Source organism: Tauraco erythrolophus, chromosome 4 (genome assembly GCF_009769465.1).
Source record: "Tauraco erythrolophus isolate bTauEry1 chromosome 4, bTauEry1.pri, whole genome shotgun sequence".
Lineage (NCBI taxonomy): Eukaryota > Metazoa > Chordata > Aves > Musophagiformes > Musophagidae > Tauraco > Tauraco erythrolophus.
This window is the reverse complement of record NC_141468.1, coordinates 25,668,828-25,682,590: the sequence shown is the minus strand read 5'-3', so window position 1 is coordinate 25,682,590 and position 13,763 is coordinate 25,668,828. Positions and strand designations below refer to the sequence as shown.

Sequence of the window (13,763 nt, the reverse complement as noted above, 5' to 3'; positions counted from 1 at the left end):
GAAGATGCCTTTATGATCATCACTACTTACAGCAAATACAACTTCAACATATCTTAACTTTGTAGATACTCAGAGTGGACACTGTGCCACAGGAAGCCGTGTATTTGCCATTTACCTTACCTTCTATCATAATCAAAGTATCTTCAGGCTGCTGAAGCATCTCATCATGCTTTACAAAATGGATAGCTATTTTCCTCTGTTTCTGGTCTTGTGTAGTCCACATTACAGAATCATACCAGGACGTATTGTGTAATTCTGGGTTTGGAGCAGTAACGGCAGAGCCTTGTAAAATAAAGTCAAAGTCATCTCCATCTGGAACTTCTCGCCTAAAATCATTTCCAAAATGAGCAAGTAAGTAAGTTCTAACAGCTTCTCCTTTAGCAATCTAGCAACAAAGATGACAGTACTCCAAAAAAGTATTAAAATATAGCAATGAGAGTTAAAGTATATACAGGAAAAACAACTTTGTTGTTATATCAGTTTGAGCATTTAGAGTTGTATAGCAAATTGTGACAAGATAATTTATTTCTATGTTAATAAATATGCTAAGTAAACTAAGCTTACCTAGGAGAAGAGGCAATCTAGTGGCTTCACATACACATACGTAGTAAATCCATGGAAAAACAAATAGATCAGCTTTATGTGATTTCAGCTGGGCCTTAAAAGGGCCACACAACTGCATACCAGTTTGAGAGAGTGAAAAGAGCATATAAACTCATATAATTTCAAGTTTTATGTTCTAGCCTATTTTACTTTGTATATTTTGAGAGGGAAAAAAGGAAAAAAGGGCAGGAGCAGAATAGCTTCACATATGTACTGTAAAGAGAAAATCTGCAACTCTGCACCACACAGTTTTTTTCCCTGTCCTGCTCGAGTGCACCACTCGTGCATTTCCACTTGTTCTCCACAGAGAAGTAACGCAGGCCACTCAAATTTTACCAGTATTACCAATTAAAGGCAAAAAGCCAGTGGTTGGCACACAAATTAAAAATGTATTAGAATGTTTTCTCCTAAGCAAGGAGAAAATCTGCTGGCTTCAGGTGGAATATGAAGTGTGAAAAAAAGGACAATAAAAAAAAAAAAGCAAAAGCTTGGGCTATTTCATAAAGCACTGAAAGAAAGTAGGTGCCAAGCTTCAGAGTGGAGTGAAAGAAAAAATACCATCAACTCTTGCAGATTGTTCTGACGATTTCACTTTCAAACCCAAGAGCAGCTGGTTCCATCAGTGAATAGAACAATTCCTGCCTATGAAACCAAACTTTGATATTCTTCTGCTATGACTTTAGAACTGGCACACAAGAGGTCTTCCTGAACCTGAACTTTCATTTTATGAACACAGTGCTGTCCACGTGAACTCTATCCACCTGTGTTCCTGGATTACTATTTCAAATGTAAAAGCAATGGACCTAACAAAACACATCATCTTTCCAGATATACCCATTAAACTCTTCCAGCCTGCCTGTAGATTTCCTGCAGAGGCAGGAATGGAATGAATTGTTTTTGAACTAAGATACTCATGAGGGTTGAAACTTCTGTAATGTGGATACACAAATAAAACTACATTTACGTATATCAATATTTTGCTATTTACAGAGAAGCTTCCAGTTGAAGCAAAAAAAAAAATAAAATACATCTCTCAAAGATTTTATATCCCAAGCATTATATGCATCTTACTGCATACAGCGTTGAGGGATCAAACTTGCACTGAACTTTGTTCAGTCAGGTTTTTCAGCATATGCTAAAACACGGAACAACTTCTGCCACAGCAGAACATGTAGGAGAGAAAGATGCCACTAAATCACGTCTCCGTCCTCGGCCTCTTAACTCAGTGCAGGCTGCAGTACAGCTCCACTATATTTTACAGATTTTTTTTTTTTTTTTCCCACCTGATGCACACAGTTGAGAAAAGAAAAACTAAATGTCTGGGAAAGCACCGCAAGCAGTCCCATCATTGCAGCAGTAGTAGGAAATATGCTAACTAAAGCCTTACAAATCTATCTGGTTAAAAGTCTGCCCTAATTCTGTGGCAAAGAGAAGGCAGCAATATGTGAAACAGGAGGAGACTCAATGAACAGAAATGAAGACATTAACAAATCAAGAATATACAAAAAGCCTACAGTGGAAATGGAAAACTGTGGAATAAGGATAAGGCTCATAAGGAACAAATAAAATTCTATGAATTTTATCTGCTTATTACTACTCAGAGTTGGCAAATACATCAAAGAAGTGACAAAAGTGGCAGATACTTGGTAATAAAGATTATACAATTTATATTGTGAAAAAGATGATGAAGTACTTCCTCTTACATTAGCAACCAAGAGAAGGTTAAACAACCTCTGATAAGGACTAATATTGTTAAAGCTGCAAGCGTGCTACTTCGCATCCAAAAGCTGTAAGAGAAGGATAGTAGGGGCATTTTCTTGTCTGGGTGATGTCTGTATCTAATAAATTTTGATTGTGTAAAAAATTTCAAAAGGCTAGGAGAATGCTTATGTACCACCATTTAAAGAAAGCAATAGTTTACACCAGTAACAATAAAGCTGTTTGCTTGGAACTGCTGCTAGCCTAAGTCAGGCAAAAAACCCAGTGATACAGGATTCAGATGATCATGAATAGCACTGTAATACATGTCACTCAGTAGTTTAATCAAAAATAGGCCATTTCCAACATATTTTCTTTCATTTTTAGATAAACATACACTAGAAATGGCATACAATTATTTGACTATCATTGTATCAAATAATGCTCAAACAGCAGTAAAGGGGAAATAACAGGGATAAAATGGTCAGTGAACTGATTCAGGCCAGAAAAAAGACAAAAAAAACATGGTGAATGCTGTTTCCCTGATATTTTTAAATCCAGAAAAGATGCCTTTTCTGGAAGTTACACTTTAGTTAAAGATATTTTATTCATTCACTTGAAGACTATCATATCTTTTCACATATCCTATTTTAAAACTGCAATACAGAAACAGGTACTAAATACAACTTCGTTATGGGAAAAACCACTCTGCTAAATTTGTAAATAAAGAAAAATTCTTGTTTTGAAAGCAGTCAAAGGATTCTGTAAATGGAACTCATTCGATGATTTAAAATTTTTCTATGTATTAGCAGTGAGTTTCAAATCTTTGCTCAGTGACATATATTTACATTCAGCTCATTTTACACACACACAAAAAATGAAAATACACTGAAAATCTAGGCTTCCCAAAACATACAGAACAATTCCTAATTACATTTACTGTGTGAAACACTTACAAAGAGTTGCATTTGGAACAATGAAGTTTAATAGACTGATAGAGCTTCTGGGGTTTATAAGTTCTCAGCTTTGCTCTAATGCGGTACTGTTGAGGAGCCGTGCTCTTCAGAATGGTTTTCAGTTCTGTGTTACTCAAATCCTGATGATCTGTTAATACTGCAAAATAACAACAAACACACACAAAAAAAGCCATGCATAACTATTAAACACCATAATATTTGGAATATGGTAAACATCCATTGCAGGTATGTGTTTTCCCTTAATTCTCAGCTTCTCTTCCCTTCCTAGTTGCAGCCTCATTTTTATCAATACAACATGTTACTACAGTCTTTAAAGATAAATCACAATAGGTTGTGGGAGCATGGTGTACTTCAGGGTACAAAAATTAAACATGTAGGAAAAAATAAATGAAAGTAGAATACATAAATGCGCTCTATTCCTTTAAAAAAGGAATAAAACCAATGTAACATTCATAAACTTATACCCTTAGACTAGCTCTTTCTACAATAAGTAGAAGACATTATATCATCCTTTGAGCTGATATCTCAAAAATATCTTTGTTCTTTATTAAAAATAAAATTCACCTTGAGGTCAAAATATTTCCTACCTGTAACAGATAACTGCTGACATCTCTGTAAGTGTGATTCAAGATCTAAAAATCAAGAAGAATTTCCTAATTATTTTCCTTCCTTCTCTTTACCATATGGATACACAAAACCAGACAGGCAGACAGATACACACACAAAACCAAAAGCTGAACAAAGGAAAATGAAAATCTTAATATCTGAAAACAACATAGTAAAAGGAAAAAGAAAAGTAAGTAGGAGACAAACATGGGATCCCAAGAGTTAATATATTTGAGGAGAAATTAGTGTATACATTAAATAGCAACGCTCATCAAAATGAATGCTTTTCAAATGTATGCTGTATTCATCCCCCTGTAATCTTTCTGGACAAGAGCGTAAATACATTGTTCTAAAACCAGTATGGACTGACTGACCCATCGTCTGAACAACCTCTACTACACATACACAGTGCAGCAGATATGTGCAAAATTCTTTCTAAATTTGCAGTATTATGGTCTAGATATGAAGCATTTATTTATTCTTGAATTTTGCATCCTTTTAGAAATATCCTGTTACAGTATTTAATAATGGCTAAGTTAATATGAGATTTTAAAAGCTAGAAGCAAAGATGCAGAGATGCAGACTATGTCCAACAAGTTTTAGAGTTTAATTCACTTTCAGTTATTCTTATTGCGGGCTAAAATTACCATTCAAAGAATAATATGGGATCTGTAGAAGCGTCTATAAGAAACTACTTTTCCATGGCGCTGCACCTTGCAGCTCTGCCACTGACACAACTTTCCATCCAACAGCTTCAAATGGGCTCCTCAGCAAGCAGCTGTTTTCAGTGCCTGTCTCTGAGGAATCGCCCTTCAGACAGAGGGAGTTACATCACTCCACTTTATGATCTAATATAGCATGATTAAGAACACCATCTGTGTTTAATAATTTATTCACTACCTCCTATGAAAGTATTTTTCCATGTATATCAAAGGCTTCTCTACGAGACATAAAGACAGAGTAAAGTCAATTTTCAGTATAATCCAAAAGAATTCTCAAAGGCTTTGTATGTAAAAGTAACATTATACACTTAGAGAAGCAGTAACTGTGACCTTATCTGGACCATATACACATCAGAAGAAAGAGCAAATCAGCCTTCAATTGCTCTTACCTGCAACATTGTTAAAAGTGACATCTAATTCCTGTGAAGACGTGCTTCCCATATTCTGACTCTCTGCCAGGTCCACAGATTCTAAGAATCTAAAAATAAATGACTAAATATTTTATAACCTAGAGAAGTCTTTCATATATATACACATACGCACACATACATATGGGACTATACATACACTTATATGAAACCTACTATTTATCAATATACAGGTATAACATTCAGAAATAAATTTTCCAGCAGAGACATAAATTAACTCAACTGACTCAGAAGTTGCAGGAGTGTATATTAATGATGCAGATGAGAAACTCCTCTCCAAATCACTTCTGGAACTTTAAACAAAATATAGTGTCAAAAGAAATCCATACTACTGGAAATGGAATTCCTGATAAAGGAATGCGGACTTTGGTTACTTAGCCTTTCCTAAGGGAAAAAAAGAGAGTTTATAACCTTTGGAGGAAGGGCCAGGCAACTTAAAAGCACTATAAAGATGCAATGAGGTTATGCAGGGAGAAAATTAGAAGGGTCAAAGCCCAACTAGAACTTAATCTGGCCACTGCAGTAAAAGAAAATAAAAAAACCTTTCTATAAATACATTAACAACAAAAGCAGGGTTAAGGGCAATCTCCATCCTTTATTGGATGTGGGGGGAAACATAATGACAAAGGGTGAAGAAAAGGCTGAGGTTCTTTATGCCTTCTTTGCCTCAGTCTTTAATAGCAAGACCAGCTGTTCTCTGGGAACCCAGTCCCCTGAGCTGGAAGACAGAGACAGGGAGCAGAACGAAGCCCTCATAATCCAAGGGGAGATGGTTAGCGACCTGCTACACCACTTAGACACACACAAGACTATGGGAGCAGATAGGATCCACCCAAGCTGGCAGAAGCGCTCACCAAGCCACTTTCTATCATTTATCAGCAGTCCTGGCTAACTGGGGAGGTCGCAGTTGACTGGAGGTTAGCAAATGTGACATCCATCTACAAGGAGGGCTGGAAGGAGGATCTGGGGAACTACAGGGCTGTCAGTCTGACCTTATTGCCAGGGAAGTTATGGAGCATATCGAGTACCATCACACAGCACGTAGAGGACAACCAGGCGATCGGGCCCAGTCAGCATGGGTTTATGAAAGGCAGCTCCTGCTTGACTAACCTGATCTCCTCCTTTGACAAGGTGACCCCCTTAGTGGATGAGGGAAGGGCTATGGATGTTCTTTACCTAGACTTCAGTAAAGCCTTTGACACTGTTTCCCACAGCATTCTCCTGGAGAAACTGGTTGCTCATGGCTTGGACAGAGGGATCTGGAGAGGCTGTATCAATGGGTCAAGGCCAATTGTATGAGATTCAACAAGGCGAAGTGCCGGGTCCTGCACTTGGGTCACAATAACCTCAAGCAACACCACAGGCTTGGGGAAGAGCAGCTGGGAAGCTGCCTGGCGCAAAAAGGGCCTGGGGGTGTTGGTCAGCAGTATGAGCTGGCAGTGTGCCCAGGTGACCGAGAAGGCCAATAACATCCTGGCTTGTATCAGAAACAGTGCGGCCAGCAGGACCAGGGAAGTGATCGGCGCTGGTGAGGCTGCACTTCGAATGCTGTGTTCAGTTTTGGGCCCCTCACTGCAAGAAAGACATTGAGGTGCTGGAGCATGTCCAAAGAAGAGCAATGAAGCTGGTGAAGGGTGTAGAGAACAAGTCTTATGAGGAGCAGCTGAGGAAACTGGGGTTGTTTAACCAAGAAAAAAGGAGGCTGAGGGGAGACCTTATTGCTCTCTACAACTGAAGGGAGGTTGTAGCAAGGTGGGTGTCAGTCTCTTCTCCCAAGTAACAACCGGTAAGATAAGAGGAAATGATCTCAAGTTGCATCAGGAGAGGTTCAGATTGGATATTAGGAAAAATTTCTTCACCAAAAGGGTTGTCAAGTATTGGAACAGGCTGCTCACAGAAGCAGTGAAGTCATCATCCCTAGAGCTATTTAAATGACGTGTGGATGTGGCACTTAGAGACACGGTTTATTGGTAGGCTTAGTAGTGTTTGGTTAATGTTTGGACTTGATGATCTTAAAGGTCCTTTCCAACCTAAACTGTTCTATGATTCCTAACACATATAACGCAGTTCAGTAAAGCATTTCTATTATATGCTTTATTTTGAGTATCTTTAAGTCTCACCATTTCCAAGTAACACGTATACACATGGTTAAAATGTGCTCAATTTATTTGCTTAACCATAGCTTTTATCATTAAAAGATTATATGCCGCTATAAAACAGAATAAGTATGTTAATGTGGCCAGACCTTATTATTATGGCACTATAAAATAGAAGTCTTAATCACTACTGTATTTTAAATTTGAAAAAAATTAGCCTTTATTTACCTTTCTCCCCAAATACTTACTCTTCATCTTAGTGGTGCTAAAGACATACTCTGTTCCAGAGTTTCTGGTTCTTACATACGCCTACAATTCTAAACTGTACAGTTGTTAAATTAGCCCAGAGTTTTCCAGAAGCTTCTAGAAAAAACCCTACATATAGAACTTACGCTTTTAGTTCCTTAACATCTGGGTTACTTTCTGGTATGACTCCTATTCCTCGACCGTAACAGGTGCCACCATGAAGATGAAATTCTATGTGTGAGACATCTTCGTTGTCCGCACTTGCTTGTTTCGTATGAACACTGTAAATTCTCAGAAAACTTCCAATCTTAAATAAAAAAACATAAATAAATTTGATAAAGTCAGCTATTTTCTTGGAAAATTCTAGGCCTCATAAAGCTTCTTCCCTGTTTTCACCGAATCACAGAACAGCTTAAGTTGTCAGGGACCTCTGGAGATTGCCTCGTGCCCAAAGCAGAGTCAACTAGAGCAGGTTTCTTAGGTCTGTCTCCAGCTGAGTTTCGAGTATTTTCAAAGATGGAGACTCCAAAATCTCTCTGCATGACTTGTTTGGTTGTTTTTTCCAGACAACTTTACTGGCAGCAAAGGCTGATTCAGAACCAGCGTAAGCCTTCTTACTAAATCTCATTCTCAAGCAGACTTCAGAAGACAGATCAAACAAGCCAATATATTCCTTTCCTGAGGGCACAATTTGTCTTCTATATTCACAACACAGCCCTCCAGAGACCGACGTGCTGGGATTTGTCCATGTATGATAGCACTCAGCAATTGACCTCATGTCATCATCATGCATGGCATATTATCTGCTTATGTACACATGCGAACACATCTGCTTACGCAGATTTCCTTATCATATCTTACTCTAAACATTACAGATAACATTTTTTCAGCACTAGGACAAAAGGCAACACCTGTTAGAAATCTAAAGATTTTGGCACTGTTCCTAATGCTGTTAGATCTTCTCCTCAGGTACATGGAGAATACGCTTTTTGTTTTGCTTAACATTATTTTTTTGTTCTCTGAAACAGTTTTGTCAAGTTACACAAATGGATTTAGGCTAATTTATGCAAGTACCTATTAAGAAAGAATTTAAGGAGTGCTGAACGTCGAACATCTCTCTGTAACTTTGCTTTTATTTCAAAATACCACTCCTCAAAAAAACCACAAACCAAAACCAAGGTTCTAAAGGCAGATAATCTGGAGACTTAATTATATAGATAATTTGCCTTTGATGTGTTTTAAATTGAATCAAATTAACTAGCACCCAAATATTTTATTTGAAGTATAACCTAAGATCCAGCTGATAGCTGGCACTAACCTGGATTTATATTCACTCTAAGTATCGTTTAAATAGCCCTATATAAATGATAAATTATTTTACATTGACTTCAATTAACATTAATATTACAACAGTCAGTCTGCTAAGTCTTATTTCAGCTTCAGCTCCTGCTTCAACCAGTAAAAACCTAAAAAGTATTCCTATCAGACTGCACTGACCAGGTCTTAGTACGACACTTATGAATGTATGTATACATGCATACAAGCAGACATAGCAGCATCTTGATTCTGGAATTCTCCTCTGTTATCAAGGAACAGACTATGACTATATAATGCTGGTATCAAACTGCTCTTTTAAACAATAATCATGAAAAAGGCAGCATATTTTCAAATTCAGGTACCAAGGACATAAAAAGTGCACTTCAGCCTGCACCTATTTTGCTTCTGGCATGGAGCTCTTATCTGAGTTTTAATTTATCTGCAAAATTAGGGGATTGCCCATTTTGTTCAATAAAAGCATATCAACAGGACAGCTTGTGCATTTGAAGTGGCTTATCTAGAGCCTTTTTTTGTTTTCTTCCCAGATGTTAAATTTCACTTAATTATGTTGAATATCCAAAAATACAAGGGATAGTCATATCATAAAACTAATCTAATGATTATGAAATGCTTTTGGAGAAAGTTTTTTTTTAAAAAAGTTCTTAGCTAAGTTCTGCTTATCAAATAACCTTATGTCAATATAACAGTGTCATACTATTTTTTTTTTAAGAGTACTTTGTACATAAGCAGGAGAAAGTAAACTAACTGAAGAATTTTTTTCTTTCAAAAACAATGTATGAAAAAAACCTAAGTATCTACTACATGTACAAACATAAAACATTAGACATGAGAGAGAAGAGTCCAGAAACCAAGAATACAAAATAGTGGTTTTGCTTTCTAAACTTGTGAGCAGGAATTCATGCAAAAGTCAACTGAATTACATGTTTTAGTGGAACACTCAACTTCCCAAAATTTATTATCACTATAAAAATATATCTTCCTACACATGCATTTCATTAGATCCTTTTTCTGAAAATGTTATTATTTTATATATTTTAATATCACTTAGAAGTATACTAAAGAAGTGCATTATAATCAGAATTGCCAAATACTGAAGAAATCTGGAAGGTTACGAATGACAACCAAGACCACCAGCTCTGATTGTGCCAGACGGAGTGCAACTTCCGTGAATTCCTTCGGGAGGCAGCATTGCCCACTGTTAACAGCGGCGAGCGAGGTGGGAGTCACAGCTAAAAATGTTACTGTATTTCTGTTGTTTACAGAACTCCTGCAGACCGAGCACATTTTATACGCTTGACTGAGAAGAAATTATAATCTACATTAAAGTAAACACCATGATTTACAGCGGCGTCACTAAAATCTAGTGCAAAATCAGGTCCTTAATAAACAGGAGCTCTGTTTATTAAACTATCTACTTCATTTAAATCAAGTTCATTTAATATGAAATTAAAGCAATAAGAACACATTTCTTGCAGTAATATAAAATATACCCTATTTGCAGTCTAATTCAAATATGACTATTTTAAAAATACAAATTAAGGCTAAAAAGAATTAAAATGAAAAAGTCACATATGCAGTTCCTTGTAACTCGCCAACTAAACCAACTTTTTAGTGTAGTAAATTCTTGTAATTATTTCAAAACACACAGGGTTGTGTTCACCTTTAAAACACTGATGAATTGAGAATGGTCATTTATCATAGCAATTAAATGCTCATGTCTGGCCAGAAAGACACTCATGACAAGAGGCTGTCTTTATCTACAGGAATCACTTAACAAAATAAACTGTACTAATTTTTATGCCCATTTTATGGCTGATGATGTTCACTGAGATTTCTTTGTCATCATTTTATCATATCAAAAGTCTAATTTTACTAAGTAAATTGTGCACAACCATTTGTGCAAATGAGAGGATGCATATACACAGCATTTGGGTGTGGTCCCTCACAATAAAAAAATACTAACTTAAATATATTAAAGGGTTTGGAGGACATGGGAGTGGGATGGGAGTTGTTGTGGTTTGTTTTTTTTTTTTTTTTTCCCCTTTTAATGAGAACAAAGACAGAAGTGGGGAAAATACCACTGACAGGTCAAAGGAATGCTACCCGGGCCTGAAAAATACGAAGGTAGATATTACAGCCATGCAATTCATGTAAGTTCCAGGTTGGAAATGTGACTCAGACACTAGAAAAGCAAGCAGGACTTCTTATTTCAAACTACTAGCAAAAAAGACGTAACACTCTATACAGCGGGAGGAACAGCTGAAAATGCTCAAACTCTACATCTGAAGATACAAAACATGAAGCAAATACTGTAAAAATATGTACTAAGACTTTCATGCATGCTCAACGTTAACTGTTTTAATTGTACTATCCTGAAAACACATGGCAACACAAAATTGATGGCATCAAGCCGTAAGAGGAATGCACAGTACGACATATTTAATGAATGACAGCACATAAGGAAATCTCCCCTACCATGCACTGACTGAAAGCCTCATGCACCCCAGGTAGCCAGAGGAAGAGGGAAATTAGGGAAAAAGCAGTCAACATCATTGTCTTGGCTTAGTTGTAGCTCTTGCTTGTGTCTTTATGCCCCAGGAAATAATCTACTTCATAGATGAGATTTCTGAAAATTCTGTTTGTGTTCTGCTAAGGCAGCAAATGCTGAAAAGCCATAATCCTATCCAGCAGGAAAGGGAGGCCAATAAATACAGGGGACAAAAAGTCTACTTACAGTATTAACTGTAGCACACCTTCAATATTACTAAAGTTCTCTCCATTGAAAATTAAAAATATTATTTGACTGTCTTGGAAAGAGGGATAAAATGCTCCTATCATCAGTGTTCTCTAGACAGACAATCCAAACAAGGAGCTTTTAACAAACTCTTGCAGGAATATCCCCGACACCGCGCTCCAGGATTTGCTAAAAATTCACTGTAATACATCACACACTTTCTCTAGACTATAGTGCTTACTCAAAGCTTCCTTGTCTGAATATGTGCCTACAGATACAATTTTAAAATAAGAACAAATATTTTTTTCTCTCTCCCATCTGCCCTTCTTGGTATCAAGGCTGCATAAAACAGATTGTTCCCACATAATACATCATTTCAGAGCTGCGACTATCATTGCAAATGGTACACGACAACATGAGAGAGCGTACCCTAACAATTCCATAACAATTTACATTAAAAAATGCAATTCCAAGCTACCATCAAATGCAGATGAGATAGCTGAAAAATAGTGCACTTTTATTGTTTCTGAAACCATAAACTGGAAAAACATCTAATAATTCAGCTTCTGTCCACACTGTTCTCGTGTTCACACTCGGGACAGTACACATGCATACACTAAACACTCTCCAGTTTTATACTTCTACATAAATGATTTTTTAAAAAAAAATTTGTATAACAAGACCCTGAACTAAATAAAATATTATATAGATTAATATAGAGTATTACAATTATAGTTTTTTATGATATGACATGATTTCCACTAGTATTTAAAAACAAACCTTTTAATAAATCTTCCTTCTTAGTAAGAGTCCCCCAAAATTTTATTATCTTTAGATTATTCTGGGAAATAAAATTAATTGCTCAATAAATCTTCCTGAAGTTCAACTGTTAGCATATCAGCACTTTTTCTTCAATAACTCCACTAGGACAATTCACCAAAAAACGGTGTTCAAAAATGATCTGACTCAAAACTTCTGCAGCTTGCCTGAGTGAAACTACTGCAACTTTGGACATAGCTAGAAGGAGAAAAACAGCCCGTGTTGCTCAGTAGGTTAAACCAGGTTTCTTAACAGCTTCCTTTGACATTAGAGCTTCTGCTACACAGTGCAGTATCCAGCAAAGTCACAAATGCTTTAGAGATAAGACAGAAAGGGCTTAAAAGAAGGAAAAAACCTGAGAGCACTGATGAAGACATCCCACATATTCAATAGGAATGCCTGAATATAAATGGGAGAGAGTAATAAAGGGAGTATCATCAGCTATTCAAGAAAATATGTTTTATTGCTTCACTGGAATATCAGCAGTTATTTATATCAATAGATTACACCAGTTAGCAAGAGAAAAATTCTGGAAGAGAACCTGCAAGTAATGAAATATTTCTGTAAGTTTTGCTACGAATTATTGCACAAAGGCAAGTTATTTTGCTATCTGTCATTTACTTACGAACGGGCATTAACATACCAAATTGATGTCATGTCTGCTGATAGCCCCAGGCTAACAAATGGTTATCACTTATCTTTATTTTCTTAAAAATGATGCTTGAGAAAAGAGGGCAAGACATAAAATGAAAGATGCATTCTTTGCTACTTTACCATATTCAGAAGCAAGATGGCAGTATTGGTGAAGATCAAATGTTTAATTATGTTGTTGCTTTCTCCATCTAAGCATAATCAACATTACTGACCCACTAAATGAAGACTACACTGCAAATTGCAGAAGTTTACAGAACAGAAAATCTTTTATTGACTTTAGAATTGACTTTGTAGCCTTTAATGGGATTACAAGTTTGACCCCACTTTATATCATTTAAAAAATAACTCTAAAGCATAGAATATATTTTCTAAGTGCATTATTTTCTTAGGATTACATATGATATTACACTGTCTGGAGAGAACTGCTTAATCGGAAGAATTTTTTTCATGGCAATTTTAGGGTAATGAGACTGTTTTACACATGTTGAAGGAGTTTTTGCATTCAAATAAAAGGTGTAGGAAATACAGTGAAAGATAAACACTTGAAACTAATGAACAGCAGAACTGAACTGATACATTCTCTGAAGTGAGTTCTGAGGAGAACACAGGCCACAAAATGACAGTTACAAATACCAAACTGTGCATTACCTTAAGTGATTTTGCCAGCTGTACATGGTTATCGTAGACTAGAATGTCCACTGTCAGATTTCGCAGCTGATGAAGAAGAACTTTGTCTCCTTCCAGGTCTCTTGCTTCCACAGGCACCTTCCATGTTGGGTAGGGACATTTTGTGCCATCCCATACCTGCAATCATAGAATCACAGAATATCTTAAGTTTAAAG

The 13,763-nt window shown here is 36.5% G+C and overlaps 1 protein-coding gene across 6 annotated transcripts in view; it reads right to left on the bottom strand.

Moving 5' to 3' along the window:
- POT1 (protection of telomeres 1) overlaps positions 1-13,763 on the bottom strand; it is a 555,480-nt gene that overhangs the window by 13,806 nt on the left and 527,911 nt on the right. For all 6 annotated transcript variants that reach the window (XM_086610452.1, XM_086610455.1, XM_086610454.1 and 3 more), the window contains 6 exons: positions 13,570-13,725; positions 7,523-7,683; positions 4,996-5,084; positions 3,866-3,910; positions 3,258-3,414; positions 121-326 (listed from right to left, as the gene is read on the bottom strand). In XM_086610452.1, coding sequence (XP_086466578.1) covers positions 121-326; positions 3,258-3,414; positions 3,866-3,910; positions 4,996-5,084; positions 7,523-7,683; positions 13,570-13,725 — 814 coding nt within the window. The remainder of the gene's footprint in view (positions 1-120; positions 327-3,257; positions 3,415-3,865; positions 3,911-4,995; positions 5,085-7,522; positions 7,684-13,569; positions 13,726-13,763) is intronic.